Source organism: Carcharhinus amblyrhynchos, chromosome 20, assembly GCF_965287045.1.
Source record: "Carcharhinus amblyrhynchos chromosome 20, sCarAmb.v2.hapA, whole genome shotgun sequence".
Classification (NCBI taxonomy): Eukaryota; Metazoa; Chordata; class Chondrichthyes; order Carcharhiniformes; family Carcharhinidae; genus Carcharhinus; species Carcharhinus amblyrhynchos.
Window position 1 is genome coordinate 40,498,175 of NC_137343.1, and position 22,051 is coordinate 40,520,225.

Below are 22,051 nucleotides of genomic sequence, written 5' to 3' on the forward strand. Positions count from 1 at the left end.
AGCTTTTGAAAAGTAGAATGAGAGCAGGGTGTATTAAAATAATCGCACTGAGCTAATAAAAGCGTGGATGAGGGTTTCTGCACAGCTGAATCAGGGGCAGATAGTGGTGACGTCAGAAATGCTAACAACCATGCGGATGTGGTTTAAAGCTCATCTTCTGTTAAAGTATGACAGGGTTTAAGTTTGTGTCACAAGTAGGCTTATATTAACACTGCAATAAAGTTACCGTGAAAATCCCCTAGCTACCACACTCCAGCACATCTTTGGGTACAGTGAGAAAATTTTAGCATACTCAATGCACCTACCCTTTCAGGCTGTGGGAGGAAACAGGAGTACCTAGAGGAAACCCATGCAGACACAGGGAGAACGTGTAGACTCCGCAGTCACCCAAGGCTAGGAATTGAACCAGGTCCCTGGCAATGAGAGGCAGCAGTGCTAACCACTGTGACACTGTGCCACCAGGGGAACTGATCAGCATGGTTCAGGTTCAAGATAGCTGCCAAGGAGAGGGATGGAATCAATAGCAAGGGAGAAGAGTTTGAATGAGGAACAAAGACAATGTCAAAGAAATAGGACTAAGAATAGGATATTTAGCCCTTCGAGCCTGCTCCATGACTGATCCGATTGTGGCCTCAACTCCACTTTCCTGCTTATTCCTCATATCCCGCGACTCCCTTAATCAAAAAATCTACCAAATTCAACTTTGATTTTATTAATTGATCCAGTCCCCATTGCTCTCTGGGAGGAGAATTACAAGACTAACAACCCTTGAGAAGAAATTTCTCATCTCCATCTTAAATAGGAGAACCCTTCTTTTCACGTTTTGCCCTTAATTCTAGATTCCCCTAGGATTCACAACATTTGCCCTGTCAAGCTCCCAGCCCCTCAGACATAACAATGAGATCATCTCAGTTTTCTAAGCTCTAATAAGCATTATAAAAGGTGCAAACCTAAGAAACCACTTGCATTGCAGGGACAGCCTAGTGAATCCTCCCTGAACTGCTTTCAATGCAAGTATATCCCTCCTCAAGGGCAACTAACGACGCATAGAGTATTCCAGATGCTGTCTCACTATTGCCCCATATAGTTGTAGCAAGACTTCCCTGCTTTATACTCCACCCCACCCTTGTGAAAGGGCATCTTTCCATTTACCCTCTTAATTACTCACTGTGCTGTGTGCTTTCTGATTCATAAACAAGGGCATCCAGATCTCCCTGTACCACAGCATTCTGCACTCTTGATGCTAAATAATAGGATGCTTTTCTATTCCTCCTGCCGAAGGGGACAATTTCACATTTTCCACATTATACTCATCTGTCAGATTTTTGCCTGCTTAACTGCCCGATTTCCTCAACTTGCTTTCCTCCCTATCCTTATACTGTCAGCAAATGCCCCAGCATAGATCTGTGGCACTCCACTCATTACAATTTGATAACCTGAAACTGATCCATTTATCCCAACTCTGTTTCCTGTTCAATAGCCAATCTTTTGTTCACATCAATTTATCACCGCCAAGACCAAGAGCTTTTATCTTGTAGAGTAAACTTCTATTATTAAATGCCTTTTGGAAATTTAAATACACATCTACTAATTCCCCTTTTCCCACCCTACTTGTTATAGCCTCAAATTGGTCAAACACAATTTCCTTTTCACAAAACCATGTTAACTCTGCTGATTGCAAACATCCTGCTACCATTGTCAGAGCTAAAAAGCTGACACAGCATTTGCAACTGACGGATCCTTTATTGCCTTCTTATCGATGAGCAGAGCTGAGGAATTCCTAAGGCTTCAGTCTGTCCTGCCCAATTGTGTACAGTCAACCTTTTTGTAGGGCATATTTTACAACTTTTAGTAAAGATAATTGTTTCTTGCCATGCACCATTAAACCATTTACTTATGATACAAAGACGTAGGCTTTAGACAATAGCTGTTCAATCACATCCCATCGATAATGTCAATCTTTAGTGGTAGATGTATGGAATGCTCATTCCGTCAACGGTCACTTAATTGTGTCTTTTTACAGTTTTGGTGTGGTTAGCAAGGGCATTCAGCTGTGTTCTCTTGATAGATATAAGAAAACATCTGATTTGTCTGTGGCGACTATTTCATGTATAGCCATCACGTGGAGATGCCAGTGTTGGATTAGGGTGGGCATAGCAAGAATTATCACAACACCAGGCGAAAGTTCAACTTTATTTAGAATCATGAGCTTTCGGAGTGCTGCTCCTTCATCACTCACCTGATAAGGAGCAGTGCTTCAGAAGCTCGTTATTCAAAATAAACCTGTTGGACTTTCACCTGGTATTGAAATTTCTCTTACTATTTCATGTATATGCAGAGACAGCCAGTCTACAGTGGGGTTTCTGCTAACTTTCCTAGCCTCTGATGTGTTCAGTTCTACTCTCCCACATTACCTCTCAAATAACTGATTCCAGTATTTCCCAATGATGTTTGGCTCACTGGCCTAGTTTCCTGCTTTGTCTCATTCCTTTCTTTAATAGAGGTATTATATTTGCAGTTTTCCATTCTGCTGGTATCTTTCATGAAACTTGCTAAGATTACTTCAGGATTTGTGTCTTCGACAGTGAAGACAACGCTTCAGTCATCCCAATATTTCAGGGCGGCACAGTGCAGTGGTTAATATTGCTGCTTCAGCGCGAGGGACCTGGGTTTGATGCCCAGCTTGGGTCACTGTCTGTGGAGTTTGCACGTTCTCCTCATGTCTTTACGGGTTTCCTCCAGTGCTCCTGTTTCCTCCCACAATCTGAAAGACATGCTGGTTAGGTGCATTGACCCAAACAGGCACCGGAGTATGGCAACTAGGGGAATTTCACAGTAGCTTCATTGCAGTGTTAATCTAAGCCTTACTTGCGACTAATAAATAAACTTGAAACTTCATTTCTGATAAGCAGACTCGCAATTTAGAAATTGTGGTGGTGAGGGCTGGGTATGGTCATTGTACACATGCAAATTGATCGTGACATCAGATATGCAAGGTCACAAGAGGCAACAATGCAGAATTGAAATTGAAGTCATTGCAAGTCATACTTTGGATGCCATTAGATTGACAAGATTGCAACCAGGTGAGGACCGTCCCACCCAGCTGGATGATGGAGGAGAGGCATTGGGAGGTGGTCAAGTTTGAATTCAATAAAGGAGAATCAAATTTTAAAAAGTCTAACGATGACCATGTCATAATAATGCATCTGGCTTGCTCATGACCTTTGGGGAAGGAAATACGCTGACCTCACCTGGTCTGACCTACATGCAAGTCCAGAGCTGCAGTCATGCACTTGACTCTTAAATACCATTTGAAGTAGCATAGCAAGCTCCTCAATTTAAGTGTAATTAGAGTTGGGAAATAAATGCTGGTCCAGCCAACAAAGCCCACAGCCCAAAAATGAAAATGAAATGTAACCCAAAATTTACAAATGTCACCACAATGCTCATCTTCCAGCTTGTGTCAAGCTTTCTTTACAATCAGGTGAGGATTCTTGGGAGATTAGCACAGAAAGCATCATGAATGCAACAGCATCTCACATGCATAAAGAGCCTTGCGTCCAACATGCTTTCATCACATATCCAAAAGCAACGCCAGAAGTATCATTTTAAATGCTAGTGCAAACAAATTCATTGTCAGCGCTCAAAAAGTACTGACTGTTTATGATGTTGCTGTCATGAGGTTTATTTGACATACTGGGACCAACATGCTACCAAGAATAATTTAAACCAACATTTTTAATATTGTAGGATCCTCAACTCATTGCATAAAATTGTTCGTTATCAGTGGCTTTCATTCTGATGTTGAACACAAACATTTGTCTTTACTAGGCTGATACCGGAGTTGAGGGGATTGAGCTATGAGGAGAGGCTGAATAAACTAGGCTTGTACTCGTTAGAGTTTAGAAGAATGAGGGGAGATCTCATTGAGACGTATAAGATGATGAATGGGATGGATAGGATAGAGGTGGAGAGACTCTTCCCGCTCAAAAAAGACAGTAGGACTAGGGGGCACAGCCTCAAGATAAAGGGGAGGCGGTTTAGAACGGAGTTGAGGAGGAACTTCTTCACTCAAAGGGTGGTGAATCTCTGGAATTCTCTGCCCGTTGAAGTGGTGGAGGCTGCCTCGCTAAATATTTTTAAGAAGCGGGTTGATGGGTTCTTGATAAGAGAGGGGATTAAGGGTTATGGGGAGAGGGCGGGAAAGTGGAACTGAGCCACAACAGATCAGCCATGATCTTATTGAATGGCGGGGCAGGCTCGAAGGGCTAGATGGCCTACTCCTGCTCCTATTTCTTATGTTCTTATGTTTATACACAGTTTTAGAAGGACAACATCTACAATTGCACTGCAGGGTGTTAGCTCAAGTGGGCATAGGATTAAAAAACTCACTTCCACCATTCTACTTTACTGAAGTCCCAATGAACAGAAATTGAATTACTTGATGAAAAACTAACATGGCACAAAGCATACTTTTAAGATGCGGGTTGATGGGTTTTTGATAAGAGAGGGGATTAAGGGTTATGGGGAGAGGGCGGGAATGTGGAACTGAGCCACGACAGATCAGCCATGATCTTATTGAATGGCGGGGCAGGCTCGAAGGGCCAGATGGCCTACTCCTGCTCCTATTTCTTATTCTTCTTATACCACGATTAACATCGAGTGGTATTAATGTAGGGCATTGAGATCATGCTTTCACTTGCCATGCGCCAAGACTGAAGTCAGCCGTTTGAAATCATTCTAGGCACTATTCCAGCCAAGTTAAATCCAGCACTAGTTTGAGAACCAAAGCTTATCCAAATACTGAAACTTCAAAAACCTGGATTAATTACCATGTTGTACATATGCAAACTTTATTATACATAGAGTACCAAAAATTACACTGTACATTCAGACTGTGGAAACCAGAGCCAAGTTTGCACAGTTTGTAGCCACAATAAAGCAGAATATTGCATCACTTCTCCCCATTTTATTTTCTCACCATTTAAAAATATCCTGTAAATTGTATATAGAAAAACATAAACATTCACATTGCTTTTAATAGACAATCGTAAAGAATAAATTACGAAAATGGAAACACGTCACTCAAGGAAGAACCACCAATGTCAGGTTATGGAGAGGCAGAGGCAGCAGTATTATCACTGGACTAATAATCCAGAGACCCGGGTAATGATCTAAGGTCTTGGATTCAAATCTTACTGTGGCAGATATTGAACTCAAGTTTCACTAAACATCTAGAATTAAAAAAAAATCTAATGACCATGAAACCATTGTTGATTGTTGTAAAAGTCCATCTGGTTTGTTAACATCCTTTAGAAAAAGAAATCTGCCATCCTCACCTGGTCCGCCCTACATGACTCCAGATCCAACAATGTGGTGATTCTGAATTGCCCTCCCTCTGAAATGGCCATGCAGTTCAAGGGCAGTTAGGGGTGGGCAACTAATATTAGCCCAGACAACAATGTCCATATTCTACGAACGAAAAAAAACAAGTGGGGATGTTTCTCCACACCCCCTCTTCCCCCTAGCATAAATATCAAACTGAAAATGTGCACACATTTGATGCACCATTAGCATTCTTACAATTTTAATGCTTTCAGGTGGATTTCATAAGACATTCAAAGTACATTCTAAACCAGACCAGAAATTGAAGCTTGAACTTTAGATTTTCAATTGTTCACCTTCACCCGGAAATAGTCAGCAATCCCCTCAATCAACTGCAGAGTGCAACAAGAATCAACTATAGGCTCAAACAGCACTGCCTTCTCAGATTAATATAACCTACATTTCACTCAATCCTCTCTCGTTTTAGAGACAAAGAATTTTCTCCCAAATTCAATTTGCAATCTATGTTATCAACTTAGATATTATACGGACAGAGTCATTTCTTTGGCAAGGAAGAAAGGCAAGATGAATTTTACCTCAAAATGCCTGTCCACCCTTTACTCCACCATGGCAGTTATTAGATCTTTGGAATTTTGGTGCTAAGGACAAAAGAATACCCTAAATATATTAAATGCACCCTTCAATTGCAAACAGAGAATTAAGTGTTTTAACACAAGCTTTGATGTTCAAATTAATCATGCAAAGAACAAAGCATCACACCATCACCCAGGCAACAATTAAAATTGCAAATAGTCTAAACAACAAGATGGCAGGATCAGTAACCGTAGTTTGCTAAGCAGAAGCCATTAGTCCATTCATTTTACAGAATGGTAAAATTTGCTGTTTTATATGCCAGTATTTGTAAATTTGTAAGCTTTCTCCGATCTGTGGGCCTGATAAATGGAACACATCCCTTTCTTAAATCGCAATTTTCAGCATATCGTACATCCAGTCATAAATATAAAGAAATGAGAGAGAGCAGAACCTCCCTCCCCACTCTTTCAGGAGTTTGTGCTTCAGCCCCAGAGTTTCCTCATTTCACTTGTGTGGCATCTCTATAATGTACAGCGAGCACCTAATCTGCATTCTCCCTATGCTAGTTTTATTAGTGCCAAATTATGGGCCATTTTACATTGCAAGTCTTGGCCGACTTGTAGACAGAAGATGAAAGCCAGATTAGTTCTGACTTTAAAATACCTTACTTTTCATAAAGTGTCAACTTAGAGGTGCTTTGACCAAGGTTTGAGAGATGATTAAGGTGACAGATTCTATCAATATAGATATGATCCATATTTGCTTCAACTCAATAGATTAGCAAGGAGGGGGTCAGCATTTCAAATTCTCCAACTCAGGACTTGCTGGACGTCAGCTGGTGTTTCTTTCTGGAAAAAATAATGAGCTTGTGGAATAGGATGCCGCTTGTATGATGAACACAGATTGACTGAATTTCTTCAAGAGTTGGGCCTGTTGCTAGTTGACATGGAGATCACCTTGTACAAGGGTTAAGAACTTCATGACATTCAGTGCCCAAGTGCACTCAGGGACTAATTTTGATCGACCAGAGGAACTTTTTCCAGATTTCTCTTGCTCTAATTTGCCTTCGTTTTTAAAATCTGGGTTCTTGTGTTTCTGAGGAAGTTATATGGTTTTCAGGTGGGGTAGGGTAGTGTCTGCAGGTTTTACATTAAAGAACTCAAATCTTAGGAACAAAGAATGTTACAGCACTGGAACAGGTCCTTTGGCCCTCCAAGCCTGCACCAACCATGCTGCCCAACTTGACTTGAAACCCCCCCCAACCTTCCGGGGACCAGATCCCTCTCTTTCCATCCTATTCATGTATTTGGCAAGATGCCCCTTAAAAGTCACCATAATCTCTGCTTCCATTACCTCCCCCAGCAGAGTTCCAGGCACCCACCATCCTCGTGTTAAAAAAAACTTGCCTCGTACATCTCCTTTAGACCTTGCACTTCGCACTTTAAACCTCTGCCCCTAGTAATTGACTCTTCCACCCTGGGAAAAAGCTTCTGACTATTCACTCTATCCATGCCTCAATCTTGTAGACTTGTATCAGGTCACCTCTCAACCTGAATGGTTCCAGTGAGAACCAACCAAGTTTCTCCAACCTCTCCTCATACCGAATGCCCTTCATACCAGGCAACATCCTGGTAAATCTTTTCAGTACCCTCTCCAAAGCCTCCACATTCTTCTGTTAGTGTCTCTACCAGAATTGAATACTAAATTCCAAGTACAGCCTAACTAAGGTATTATAAAGCTGCAACATGACTTGCCAATTTTTAAACTCAACACCTTGGCTGACAAAGGCAAGCATGCCGTATACCTTCTTGACTACCTTCTCCACCTGTGTTGCCACTTTGGTTTGTGTACCTGTACGCCCAGATCCCTCTGCCTATCAACGCACTTATGAGAAATGTGTAGCAAAACCCTAATGTATTAGACCTTCCAAAATGTATTACCTCAGTTGTGTGGAGTAAACTGCGTCTGCCATCCCTCTGCCCAAGTCTCCGACCGATGTATATCTCGCTGTATCCTCTGACGGCCCTCATCAATATCTGCAATTCCACCAACCTTTGTGTCTTCCGTGAACTTAGTAATCAATTCAGTTATGTTTTCCTCCAAATTATTTATACATATTACAAATGGCAAAGGTCCCAGCACTAATCCCTGAGGAACACCATTTGTCACAGCCCTACATTCAGAAACACACCCTTCCACTCCTACCCTCTGTCTTCTTTGACTCAGCCAGTTTTGTATCCACCTTGCCAGCTCACCTGATCCCATGTGACTTCACTTTCTGCACCAGTCTGCCATGAGGGACCTTGTCAAAGGCCTGACTCAAGTCCAAGTTATCAAAATCCACTGCCCTATCCTCAAACATCTTTGTCACTTCCGCAAAAAACTCAGTCAAGTTAGTGAGGCACCACCTCCCCTTTGCAAAACCATTTTTCCTCTTACGTATATGCCCACTTATTCCAAGCAAGCAAATCACACACCCACCTCATTCAGACTATATTGGGACCACATATTCCTGCTTACAGGTTACATAAACCAGTTTTCATGGCAGCAGGTGGTCAAATAAAGTGTGTGTGTCATGAATGTGACAGCAGGTTAAAAGCCACCAGCATTTCAAAAGGTATTTCACAGGATGTGAATCTCAATAATGAGTGGAGACAGAAGAAAATACTTCTGCTAATAGGGAAAAGATATGCAAAGGAAGTTTTTTTTTAAAATACAGAGGGTGGTAGGACCCTGGAACGCACTGCCAAGGGAGGTGGTTGAGGCAATTACATTAAGCATATTTAAGGCTTATCTTGATCGTCATATGAAGAAATGGGGAATAGAGGGATACAAGTCATTGGTCTAGATAGACCTATGTGATCAGTGCAGGCTTGGATAGCTTAACTGTTCTTTGTGTCAATGATTGCACCATCCAGGGAATGCATACATATGTTAATCTTTAAGAATTAGAGGCTGAGCGGACACACAGCCAATACCCAGAGAGAACCAAAGGGAAACAACAGTATAACTGAAAACCATGAAAGCAGGGAGGCAGTTTCCCAAGTCGTAAGCTCTGGGCCAGGTTTTTGACCTAGCAACCTGTTGAGGTTCCAACTAACAGACCAGGGCAAGAGTGCAGAAACCTTCGTGGAGATAATTACAACTATATTTTTGCTGAACTAATACACTTCCCAGAATAACTCAATTGTATACTGTGTAGTGACAATAAGCTGGCTTTACTTATAGATCTATCAAGTTGGATGTTATTTGGGAAGAGGAAATTCCTCAAAGATTTCAGATGTCTTAAACGTATCCCGGATCAAAAAGATAATTTCTACTTCAACTGTGTCAGTGTGTTTAAGAGTTCTTACATAAAATCCTTACAGCGCATAAGTCAGCCATTCAACCCATCAAGTCTGCAGAAAGCACAATCCCACCCAGGCCCCATCCCCATAACCCTCCTTATCCCCTGACAGTAAGAGGCAATTTAGCATGGTCAATCAAGCTAACCCGCACATCATTGGACTGTGGGAGGAAACCAGAGCACCCATAAGAAACCCACGTAGACACAGGGACAATGTGCACAGTCCACACAGTCTCCTGAGCCCAGGAATGGAACCCAGGTCTCCACGCTAACCACTGTGCCTCAGCTGTCTTAGATCATTGTTTGTGTATGCATGTCTTCCCTTGATTGTAAACGTTCTATTAAACGTTATACTATAATGGGACTGGTTCGCCATCCTCACTGGGTCTTGCATGTGGTTCCTTGCACCATTTCTGTCAACAAAACTATACAGCCCCACAAACTGATGTTCCAAGGTGGAACCCCCTCAGATATCAGCCAGGGTCGTGACAATTAGACTTTACTCCCCTGACCTGGAGATAGCAGATAAGGAAGCTAAAACCAGCTGGACTTAGTGGAAATTAGATGCTTACCTGATGTACTCCTGAAACTTGTGTTTTTAAATAGATGGTATACCATTGAGAATACAAGAGATAAAATACAGCTCAATTTTCTACAAATTATTATTTTCCCATACAGCTGCAGTGTCACAATTCTCAACTCAAAATTCCTAAAAGTTAGGCTGTAATCTTATTTAGCTTTACAGCAGACCACAAAGCAAATCTTCAAGTAAATAGAGGTTAATCTCAAAATGTCACATTATTTCAAGTGATTAATCTTTGCTGTAAAGGTTTTGTGTTCTGTTATATGAATTCTCAAGTGCTCCCAATTAAAACAAAAATAAGCCTCTCTACCACAACAGTAGACAATGGAATAGCATATTAATGTTCAATGTCAAAAATAATTTCAACATATGGAAGTTTGGTGTGCTAAAAACATTTTCCTCAAGGATTAGGTTCAATCCAACCCAAACCAATGCATTGCTTGACCCGTTCTGTACTAATTAGAAGGCTCTACAGTGAAACAGGTTTGAAAAAGTTACCACCCACAATACAAAACTTGCACCAATCCAACACTAATTGACAATCATGCTTTTTCAGAGGTGTCAAAAGGATGACGAATGTGAGAAGTAGAAAATAAATTATGCTGCTGCAATGGGGTTACATTGCTGAAACTGAATAACATTAGTTTTATCTGTATTCTGCAAATGGTGTTACATTCAAGACCATTAATGCTGATGATTTATAACTCAAGTATGAACTGTTTTAGATTCCTCAATATTAGCAGCATGGTGGCAAAATACTTAGCACTGCCTTAGTGCCAGGAACCTAGATTCAATTCCAGTCTGGAGTAACTGTCTGTTGCACGTTATCCCCGTGTCTGCATTTCTGCTTTCCTCCCACACACCAAGTATGTCCAGGTTAGGTGGACTGGCCATGCTAAATTTCCCCTTAGTGTCGGTTAAGGAGATGAGCAGGGTAAATACATGGAGGGAATGGGATGCTCTGACAGAATCATGGCTCCCTTCTGCACTGTCAGGATTCTATTCTATGACAAACACATTTCACAATGAGGTAGAAAATACCTGAAAAAACCCAAAGTTACTACAAATTAAAAGGCCACAAATAAAACGTGTTACAATTTTAACCACTAACGCGTTAGTTGGTGGTAAATTTAACTCACTTCTGGTCAAAATCCTGGAACCTCCCTAACAGCATTGTGGGTGTACCTACACCAGAAGGACTGCACCAGTTCAAGGCGGCAACTCACCATCGCCTCAAGGGCGATCAGGGTGGCCTTTCCTGCATGACCCACATCCTCTGAACAAAAAATAACTCTAGAACTAGTTACCAACTATAATGTTGTTCATGCGTTGAAAGGTTGGATTTTATGACACATCATGTGTAATAAATTACCAAGACCATAGGCCGAGATAAACAATTTTCAGAAAGTAAGTAAAAACCGTTTGACAATTGAGCTGTGTGAAGCAAACAACTCTCCAGCCATCAGATAAGGATTCTATTAACTTGCATTTCATCATCAGTGATCACTTCAAACAAAATGATTCACAGCCAATTAATTCTTAAAAGTGTAAATCAGATTTTGACGACAAAAGAATTCGGCCATATTGATTTAGTTGAGTGTCAGCTGTCACTGAACCAAGCTTGCTCATAGGGAGCTTAAGACTAATTACCAGTGAGAAGCAATGGAAAAAGAGATGGCATAAAGCAAGTGACTGCAAATCCAATGGGACCTTGCTTTGCAAAATTAGCTGTGTCACAATACAACTGATTAGAAACCATCTCTAAAAAGCAAAAAAGCCTTCAAGTGGCACACTCCACGTCGTGTAGATATCCAAGAGCTCATTTAAGTAATTTTCCTGGTGCTGGTACATTTATGAGATATTTCGAAAACAAAAATCTAGATTTTAAAATAGATTGCTGACCTTTTTGTCTCGTATTGCATGGTAGTTCAGTATTCAAGTCACAATTCCTGCTGTCTTTTCTGGACTATTGGTTATTATAAATGCCATCAGACACCATAGGTGAACTCAGTGGCAAATTTAGTTTGCATGTTAACTAACATCCAAAACACACAAAGGTTATTAGTCACAACTGAAACTTATTCTCCAGCTCAGCTTTCCAGATTTGAAAAATGCTCTACCAAGGTAGCAGAATGTCTTCCCAAATAGGGCAGAGAAATTGAACGCAGCATGTAGCAAGTGCAACGGGGTAACTTATGGGCCCCATAAAACAGAAAGCAATCATTTTGAGCCATCGAAATTAAAGCAACAAACTTGAATTCAACAAATTTAATACTATAATTGAAAAGTTGTCTAAAAACAATTTGCCCATTCTGTACAGATTCACATAGCACTTGTAATCCTGAACTGCAAGGACTTGTGCGCATTTGGTGACATTAGCAGAAAGCAACCAAGTAAACCACACTAAGAAAATACATCTCAAATGTAAACCTGGTGGTTGCTTCCCAGATTGCAAAAGGAGAAATTACATGTGATTATCTGGAAAGTTACAGACTAAAAAAACTATGAGGTAGAGTTGAGCTGCTGCACTAAAAGCAAACTCCATATTCATGTGTTGGGATATCCAAAATGAAGCGTCCAAAAGCAGTCTTTTTTTTTGCAAATGTCATCTACAGACTCTCAGAAGTTTGTTTTGTCATTGGAAATTCCCCATTTCACAGATAAAACAACATCAGTGAAAAAAGATCCATCAAAATCAAATGTCATTATTACTAACTGTTTTTCTGTAGACATTCTGATTGCAATCAAGTTCTAATAGCACTATTGAGAAAACAGAAAGCATCTAGAAATTAGTACAACAATCTCTAAGGTCATCTCAATTCCATATGCATACAAGAGTTTCTGCTCATAATCAAGTTCTCTTAACTTATAATTCAATAAATCTAGAAATACATTTCACATCTGTTTTAGGTTAGCTCAATAGCCTATGTTTTAATACTTCTTGAATGTTTTATTGCACTATGCTGTTCTGTATTGTCTATTTCATATTCTATGCTGATACAGTCAAAATAATGTTCAACCACTCCAGTTCAGAAATACAGGAACAAATTTTACCTGTCATTCAGTAGTAGAAAGGTGTCAAACTTGTATTTTCTAGATATATAGTTCAAACATTATTTGGCTTAATTTTAATGTAACTCTGCCCATATCTGCTTCTATCAAGTTTCAAATCTCCCATACTAAAACAACCTAGCTATCACCCCAAATGTGTCAGATAGTATCACCCTGCAGTTCCAAGTATGTTTTCAGTAGTGACTAAGTTTGCAGAACATCAGAAAGGTTCAACTTATTTCAATCACCTTTTGTGCTTGTTCATTCATCTCACTATTCATGCTTTAAGTTTCTTAGAAGTTTTTGTTCCAATTATTTGTTTCTTGGTCAAAATACCATTCACCAACAGGTTTCCTGGTGGAAGTCACTCCTCCAGTGCAATAATTTAAGGACAGACCAACAAAATCCAGGGAGGTCAGGGCAACAAATGTTGTGTTCACTCTCCTGTATCTGTGCATTAACAACTGGAAGTGAATTATGTCTTGCTGTGACAGATAATTAGAGCATGCCAAGGCTGGGAAATCATAAGCTTTGGCATCAGTGTGATATTTGAATGCCAGGTAACCATAATTATGGATTACCAGAACCCAAAACAGTCTCTGTTTTCAATGGTACAGCACAAAAAGCATAATATGGTGATTGAGGGTCAGCATACATCTAGTCAAATCCATCAGAACGCCACCAATAAGATCTCCAAGTTATGGCATCCACCTGCGGTCACCATGCAGCACACTGTTAGCGGATACACCGGAGAATGTATCTAGTGGTAACAACATGCAGCTATGGCTTAGAACTCAGCTCCACCTCCTTGCAGACACTTCGTAAATGAAACACCTCATTCATCATCAGCCTGCATACTCTCGCATATACCTAGGATTTCTACGACCTTAATTTTACTCGTCACTTTCAGTTCCCTTTTCCTTTGACTTTAGGATACAGCAATAAATACGTTGAGGCGACAACTCATTCCCAAGACTTTCCACATTTCTGGCTTCTTTGGTTTGGCACTTCCCTTCAACTGTCCTCTTCCCAACAAGTTTCATTTTGCACAATTTTCTTGCTCCAACCAGAGTCTTTCCATGTTTCCAATTCAATTCAGGGCTAAATTTCTGTACACCAAGGATACAAAATACGGGTTGAAATGTTAGATTAGGTATAAAAATCTTCTTGCTTCTTCAGTGTATAGGGTGAGAATTATACTCCTATCAAAACAGTGTACTATCGCATTTTGGAGCTGAGAGCACTGAAGTACATTTCCAAAGCAAACAAGAGATAAGATGACATTTTAAAAACAATATAACACAAGGCTAAATCAAATGTGATGCCCAGTTCAATAATCAAAACCTGAAAACATCTCCAGCTCAACAGTTAAACAAAACAATCTCTACTTGCATCTAAAATGATTCCAGCAGATAACTGTCTGCAAACAGAAATTTTCCCATTCACCCGATTGCAGTGCTGCAGAATTAATTCAACCAATTCTGTGACCAATCACACGTTGCTAAATTTACCAGGCTTGATCCAGTAGGCCAGCGTTAATTTCATCATGATCACACCATCTGTAATTATAACACATGTGCTGCAATACATTTGAAAGCTAGCTACTTTACGTGGCATTCCAGTTCACTGTGACATTTAATAAGCGCTCCTAAATCAATACTATAGTGCTACTCGGTGACACATTCACACCAAATTACAAATTATAATCCATAAATGCTCAGTGACGCACTGCAGGTACTACTTCAATTAGCTACCAAATGTTACACTAAATTTGCTGGACACTGTCCAAGAAAAATCAAGCCAAGCAAAAAAAAAAATTGAGATCATGAGAAGCCAAGGTTTTATATAGCTACCAAGTTTCAGTAGTCGACATAAATAACTGTAAAGTTACTGTACATCAAGTGTGATACTATCTATAAAATGTAAAGCTGGTCACACTAATATCTCATACAGGAACTATTGAGTAAATAAGGAAAAAACCCTGCATACCTCTGCTTCTCAGCATTTCTGCACTAAGGGTTGCTATAATTACTAGACTTGATTATGTTGCTATTATATGAAGGTAAACTAAGAGTTCTTTACTCTCATCGTCAAAATCCCAGCCAGTCAGTACAATCATATCCTCAGCTATCAGTGGATTAACAGAAATAATCTTCTGATAGCATCTCAGTGCAGCACAAGATAGATTCTAATCATAGGACTAACAAGAGCAAATTTATCCCACAACTCGTTTAGACTATTCAGCACTCGGACAGCAGCAAGCAGATTTTAGCAATTCCAGCATTAACAGCAAAGAACAGTGCACCCCAGACTTGGTGTGTGTTTTTCTTTTATTTGAATAATCTTTCCCTCGCTCCTGAAGCTGCTGGCTTATTGCATTGCTCCATGACATCATCCAAGTCGACCTTCATGACCTGGGCAGCAATTGACAGCAGCTTACTGTCTCACGCCAAAACTGACTTTAACCTGCAAGCATTTACTTTCCAGCATGAATAACTGCACAGCTATCAGCAGCTGGTTTGCTTTCCTCACTAGCCCAAAAGGACACTCCTGTTCCAGCTGCAATCAGCTGACTTAACACAGAGCAGCAGTTGAACTATGGGATCATCCTAACCTTAATGTCAGATTGCAACACACCAGGAACTGCATTTATACATTGTGCATAAAAGGATTATAATGCATTAAGTAATTCAGTGCTGATTCAATGGTTAAACAGTGACACAAGCAGATACTCAAAGTTTGAGGAGAAAATATTCCATGTGCTCATGTAAGTTAGAAAAAAGGCAATGCTAATCCACCTTTGACTGCAATTGCCTGAATTGGTTTTAAAACTAACTAGAAAAGGGTAAAAGGATTGTTGGTTTCTTACCATAGAAACCTGACAGAAAGAGGCCATTTGGTCCATGAAGTCAGCACTTATTTTCCAAAAGAGCAACCTACCGCTTTGCCCCATCCCTGTAACCCTGTGCATTCACCATGTTTGATCCACCTAACCCACACATCTTTGGAAACCGCACATGGAGGAAATCCACACAGACACTGGGAGAACATGCAAATTCCACCCAAAGCCAGAATCAAACCCAGGTCCTGGTGCTGTGAAGCAACAGTGCTAACCACTGCGTCACATGCACATAAATATCACTACAACAGGTAAATACATCTTTGGCAGGCTTGTATTCACTATATTTTTGCAATAGGCAAAATGTGCTGTTATCATTGCAATATTATTTTTCCAATGTTATCTCTCTACTGATGCAAATTTCAACGTGAACACATTTGCTGGTTTTGGCCTCAATTTTTTGCACTGAGCCAAATGACTAAAATAATTAGCATGCTATGAAGATAACACAAAAGTAGTTTTTTAAAACTTATACCAGCGAAGTAATTATGAACTTCACACCCTCTTTCAGGAGCATGTACCAAGGGTGAATAGCACAAAGTGCATCAGTCAATGCAACGAGATGCACACTCATTTTGCTTTGTTGTTTGCTTTTCGACTTGTTCCAATGTTCATTTGTCACAGAAACTGCTTCATCTATAAACAATGGAGCTTGTGGCAATACTTGTGATTGGTAACATACTAAGCTATGATACAGGACAGTATCAGGACTGGCAAATCGCAAGTATTTTACCATTGTTCATAAAAGGGTGCAAGAAAAACAACTGAATCTAATCAAATTAACTACAGCGTTGTGAAAATTTTTAGAAGTAATAATCTGGGACAAAGTTAAGTCACTTGGACAAGCATGGATTAATCAAAGAAAGCTGCATAGATTCTGTGCAGGTAAACTGTGGTAACCAGAATTGGACAATACTCTAGTTGAGATTGAACCGGTTTTTTGATGTGGTAACAGGGTTAATGGGAGGTACGGACTACCAAAGTTTGTTTGATAGAGTGCCACATAATAGTCTTGCCAGCAATATAGATATTCATTGAACAAAAGACAAAGTGGCAGCAAGGATATAAAAATGGCTGTAAGAAAACTAACAGTTGCCAGAAATAGACTGGGTGTCCCTGGGATTGGCTGTTTTTCTTGATGTATTCGTAGTCTAGACTTGGAAGTACAGGGCCCAACTTCAAAATTTGACGATAACACAAAACAGAGGTGCTGCGAACTGTGTGGATGATAGTAATCAACCTCAAGACAGACATGTAGCAGACATGGGCAGATTAAATTTTATGCACAGAAATGTGAAATGGTATAGTTCGGCAGGAGAGGCAATATAAACTAAAGGTTAAAATTCTAAAGGTGGTGATGGACCAGAGAGAATACATGGCCAAATAATAGAAGGTGACAGGGCAGGCTGAGAAATCAGGTAAAAAGATCTGGACTTTATAAATGGATTCAATGGAGGACAAAAGCAAGGAAGTTAAAGTTTTATGAAAAAAAACAGTTCAATCACAATTGGAGTATTGTGTCCAATATAGTGAGTACAAAGCCTGCCAAAGATGTGTTTACCTGTTGTATTGATATTTATGTGCATGTGATGCAGTGGTTAGCACTGCTGCTTCACAGCACACTCTCAAACTCTTTTAAGTTTGAGAGAGAAAGATTTGTGGTTGTCAGTTAGTTAGATGACCAGAATGTGGTGTAAGTGTCATCAACAGTGAGGGTCCAATCTAGCTGCAGTAAATCACAAAGGCCAGCCTCTTTGCCTTGTCCCACGCTTGTAGTGAAGTCATGCCCTCAAGGTTTACAATCACATGACTAACAGGTGCCAACTGGTCGCTTATGAACCATGGTTACTTACCAGAAAAGATTTATGAGAATCATTTTTCAGGTACATGGATAGATTGGATAGGGCAGGTCTGGAGGCTTCAAAGAGAGGTGCATGCACTTGCTGTTTCTGGTGGTAGGTCTAAAGTGTGGCATCATGGGGAACGAGTTAGTGAGTATCATGGTTAGTGAGTATTTTGGTTGTTTTTCTCATCTATCTTTTGGGAACTGACAATTATTGGTCACTAAGGTTTATCTATGGGAAGGTTTCATAATAGTAGTAAAGCTTTTTAGGAGTAGTAAGGTTTGGTGATTTAATTTAAAATGCGGCACAGTGACGCAGTGGCTAGCACCAGGAACCCAGATTCAATTCCAGCTTCAGGTGACTGAGTGGAGTTTGCACCTTCTTCTTCTGTCTGCATGGGCTTCCTCCCACAGTCCAAAGGTGGGAGTGTTAGGCTGATTGGCCATGCTAAATTGACTCTAGTGTCAGGGGATTAGCAGGGTAAATATGTGGGGTTACAAGAATAGGGCTTGGGTGGGATTGTTGTCACTGCAGACTCAATGGGCCAAATGGCCACATTCCGCACTGTAGGGATTCTATAATTAACATAACTAATATAACATTCTCTAACAAAATAAAAGATAGCAGGACAAGTGATGTATTGTGACTGTAGAATGTGAGTTCCATGACACCAGTGCAATCTAAGTCAAACGCGCCTGTGGCTTGAGGAGCTGCCAGATTAAATTTGAGCTTCAACCCTAATGCCACGGCGAAGGATGCCATTTAAGTGAACACACAAAGCATCTACAATAATATAGACGAATCTGTGACACAAAGAGGTAAATAATTTAGAGCTAATCAACATTACACAGACATGGTTACGAGGAATTGTGGTTGGGTAATAAATATTCTAGGGTATGCAATATTTTGGGACAACAAACAAAGCAGCAAAGGAGGATAGTAAAGGATGACATCACAACTTCAGATAGATGAGCTTGGGCCTTAGAAGGAGTAGTAAATCAATATGGGTTAAAATTAAAACAAGAGTCAGAAAACTCATGTGATGTAGTTTATCATATGGATAAAACTATGTATAGCATTGGACAGAGCATTTAACAAGAAATCATTGGACCTGGTTATGAAGGCAATGTAATAATGGGGAAAGACTTTAATCTTCATTTAGACTGGGACAAATCGACAAGTGTGATCTAAACTAAGAGTTTGTGGAAGGTCTTGAACCAATACATTTTGAAACCAACCCTCAGAACAGTACTGTGTAGTGTCATTGGGCGAATTAGTCATGTTGTAGGAAAAGATCCACTTGGAAATAGTAATCATAATACCACTAAATTCCAGACTAATTTCAAAGAGACATACTCCATTCACAAGAATCTTACCACTTAACCAATATAAGGCTGGTTGACTGGACAGCTGGTTTGTGATGCAGAGCAATACAAACAGCATTCAATTCTCATAGTAGCTCAAGCTATTCATGACGGTTTCACCTTGCCCCTCACCTCAGGATGTGACGACCCTCAGATTAAGTCACCACCAGTCAGTTCTCGCTCAGAAAGAGCACTCTATGGTTTTCATTGGAGTACAAGGATCAAGTGTTGCTAAAGTTGTACAGGGTTTTAGTGAGACCACATCTGGCGTTCTGCATGCAGTTTGGTCTCCACATTTCAGAAAATATGTACTTGCATTGGAGGCAGTACATCAAAGGTTCACCAAATTGGGCCCCAGCATTTGGGACCAATGATGAGAAGTTGACTAAATTAGGTCCATTTCCCCTGGAGTTTAGAATAAGAGACATTCTCATTGAAATGTCCAGGATTCTGAAGGAACTTGATAAGAATGGATGCTGAAGGATTGTTTTCATTGGTTAGGCATCTAAAAAAGGGGGAGGGGGGGGGCACAGTCTCACAAAAATGAGTCAATTATTTAGGACTAAGAGGAGAAATTACTTCACCAAAAAGGGTTGTGAAGCTTTGGAATTCTCTGCCCAACACTTGTGGTGCTCTCTCTTTCAATATATTGTCAGCTGGGATACACAAGATTTTTGGTCTCTCAGTGGCATAAGCAAAGTGTAAAATGGGTGGAGAACTGCACTTGAGACCAAGGTCAGCCATAATCATATTGAATATTGGAGAAGGGTAAAAGTACCAACTGGTCTACTCCTATTTCTTAGGTTCTTGGAGAAGCTCCTGAGAGAACATTGAAAGGAGATAATAACAACATTAAAAAAATGTCTAGACAGAATAGATGGGAAGAAACTGTTCCCATTGGACAGAAGATTAAGAACAAGAGGGCACTGACAAAGATGAACAGTTAAAGAACCAACACTGACAGGAGGAATTTTTTTTTAAACACAGAGTGGTTAGGATCTGGAATACACTGCCTGATAGTGGAGGAGTCAATAATGGCTTTCAAACAGAAGCTGAATAAGGACTGAGAAAAAAATGCAAGATATAGGGAAAGAGCAAAGGAGAGGGACCAGCGAAGTTTCACCTGCAGAGAACCAGCACAGACTAAATAGGCAGATTGGCCATCCTCTTTACTATGATTCTATGGTATGATTCAATTGTTTCCCTTTCAAATTTAAGAGAGAGATGTGGGAGGGGTGGTAAGAGGGACCATACAATAATATTTCAAACTCTTTTAGTCATCGAATTAGCAAACAACCTCCCGAGCGTGGCAACATACAGATTTCACTGTACTTGGGTAAGTCACTTGTAACAATGCAGTATCGCAAATATGATCGTTAGTTCAAGACGCATTGAAGGTTACTTTGAAGAGGTGATGTGGATTAATAACTTGTTTTAACATTAACATCCACACACAAATGCAGATCAGACTCAAAATGATCTTACCCCTCCGTTATCCAACATTGCAAGAGTTCCATTTCGTCAACACCAACCTTAGCAAGAACTAATGCTTACTTTCCGTATACATAATTGGGATTCCACTTAATGCATCCCCGGTTTGCCAAGCAACCTAATTTTTCGAGAATTTAACTTAATAGAATAGAGGGACGGGAGCAGACGTGGGGGTCGGTTCAATCAAAACAGTGTATCTCTCGGGACCTTTTCCATCACGAAAAACTGCGCCCAGCGTCAAGGGGGAAATATTACTTCAGGGCTGAGTAGATTAAGTAGGACACTTTCTTCAATGGATCGGGATAAGACAATTAGAACGAATAATTCACAGCACGTCAAGTGGATAGGAACCCACTTCCCATTCCCTCCCCGGGGGGCGGGGGGGAATCACAGAAGTGACCAGAAGGTTAAATAAGTCGAGGCAGGGAGGCCGGTAGTCCAGACACATCCCTCCCCCAACCTCCTCCCCCACTACCTGGCCCCTCTGCGGTAACGAGGGGGGGGAGGGGGGGGGGGGGGGGAACGGCCGCTTACTCTCGGTGGCAGTCTGCAGGCACAGCACGTTGAGCGGGTTGATGCAGTCCTTCTGCAGCAGCTCGGCCTCGGTGATGGGGGTCAGGCCCTCGGGCTCCGGGTTCCTGCGGCTTTTCATCCGGTTGAGCACGCTGCCGCCCTCCTTCTTCAGCTCGGTGCCGTCCGCCCTGTTATCCGAGTCACTCATCCTGAGCGGCGACCCGAACCACCGCCGAGAGGCAGAGGGATGAGAGAGCGCGAACAAACTTTTGTTTTCTCTGGCTGTACAAAGCCCCGCTGAGAGATGCCGGCGCCTCGGACTCTCTTCCCCGGGGTCTCTCACACACACCCCCCGCTCCGCACCGCTGACCAAGCAGCCGGCCTCCGGGCGGTCACCGCCGCCCAGCTCAAAATGGCGGCCGGCCGGTCGGCAGGACTCGGTTTCTATGGAGAGGAGGCACGGGGGCGGGGTCAGCCCGGGGTCACGGCCAGCCAATCAGGCGCCGCCCCGGGGTCAACCCCAGCCAATAAGGCGTCGCCCCGGGGTCACCACCAGCCAATCAGGCGCCGCCCCGGGGTTACAGCCAGCCAATCAGGCGCCGTCCCGGGGTTACAGCCAGTCAACTGCAAGTTGTCCAATTCCACCACCCCATGGCCAACAAACCAGACTCCCAGTTCAGGATTCGTTTCAGGTTAACTTTTAAGTTTACTTGTTCGTGTCACGAGTAGGCTTGCATTAACACTGCAATGAAGTTACTGTGAAAATCCCCAAGTCGCCACACTCCGGCGCTTGTTAGGGTACACTGAGGGAGAATTTAGCATGGCCAATGCATCTAAGCAAGTCTTCTGACCGCTTTTAAGGTCAAACCAAATAAACAAACTCAAGATAAATCAGGACAAAGTAAAAGGGGCAGCTCCCCAAAAGGAGGGGGAACAGCCAAAAGTATAAAGGAAACTTGAAAACATCAAATTAAAATGTGATTATTAGAGTCGATAATGTTCCCCAGCCCTTGCGGTGCCCAATGGGTGCGGAAGGTGAAG

General features: G+C 41.3%; 1 protein-coding gene across 3 annotated transcripts in view; it reads right to left on the reverse strand.

The window, feature by feature from the left end:
- The window catches only part of unc119b (unc-119 lipid binding chaperone B), a 62,400-nt gene extending 40,965 nt beyond the window's left edge, over positions 1-21,435 (reverse strand). Inside the window, exon 1 of one of the 3 annotated variants that reach the window (XM_080208445.1) lies at positions 21,032-21,435. In XM_080208445.1, coding sequence (XP_080064571.1) covers positions 21,032-21,218 — 187 coding nt within the window. In that variant the 5' untranslated portion in view covers positions 21,219-21,435. Of the gene's footprint in view, positions 1-14,410; positions 14,486-14,888; positions 15,006-21,031 lie in introns of those variants that run through there. The other 2 variants (XM_080208447.1, XM_080208446.1) reach the window with 2 other exon arrangements.
- Positions 21,436-22,051: the final 616 nt, after the last annotated feature.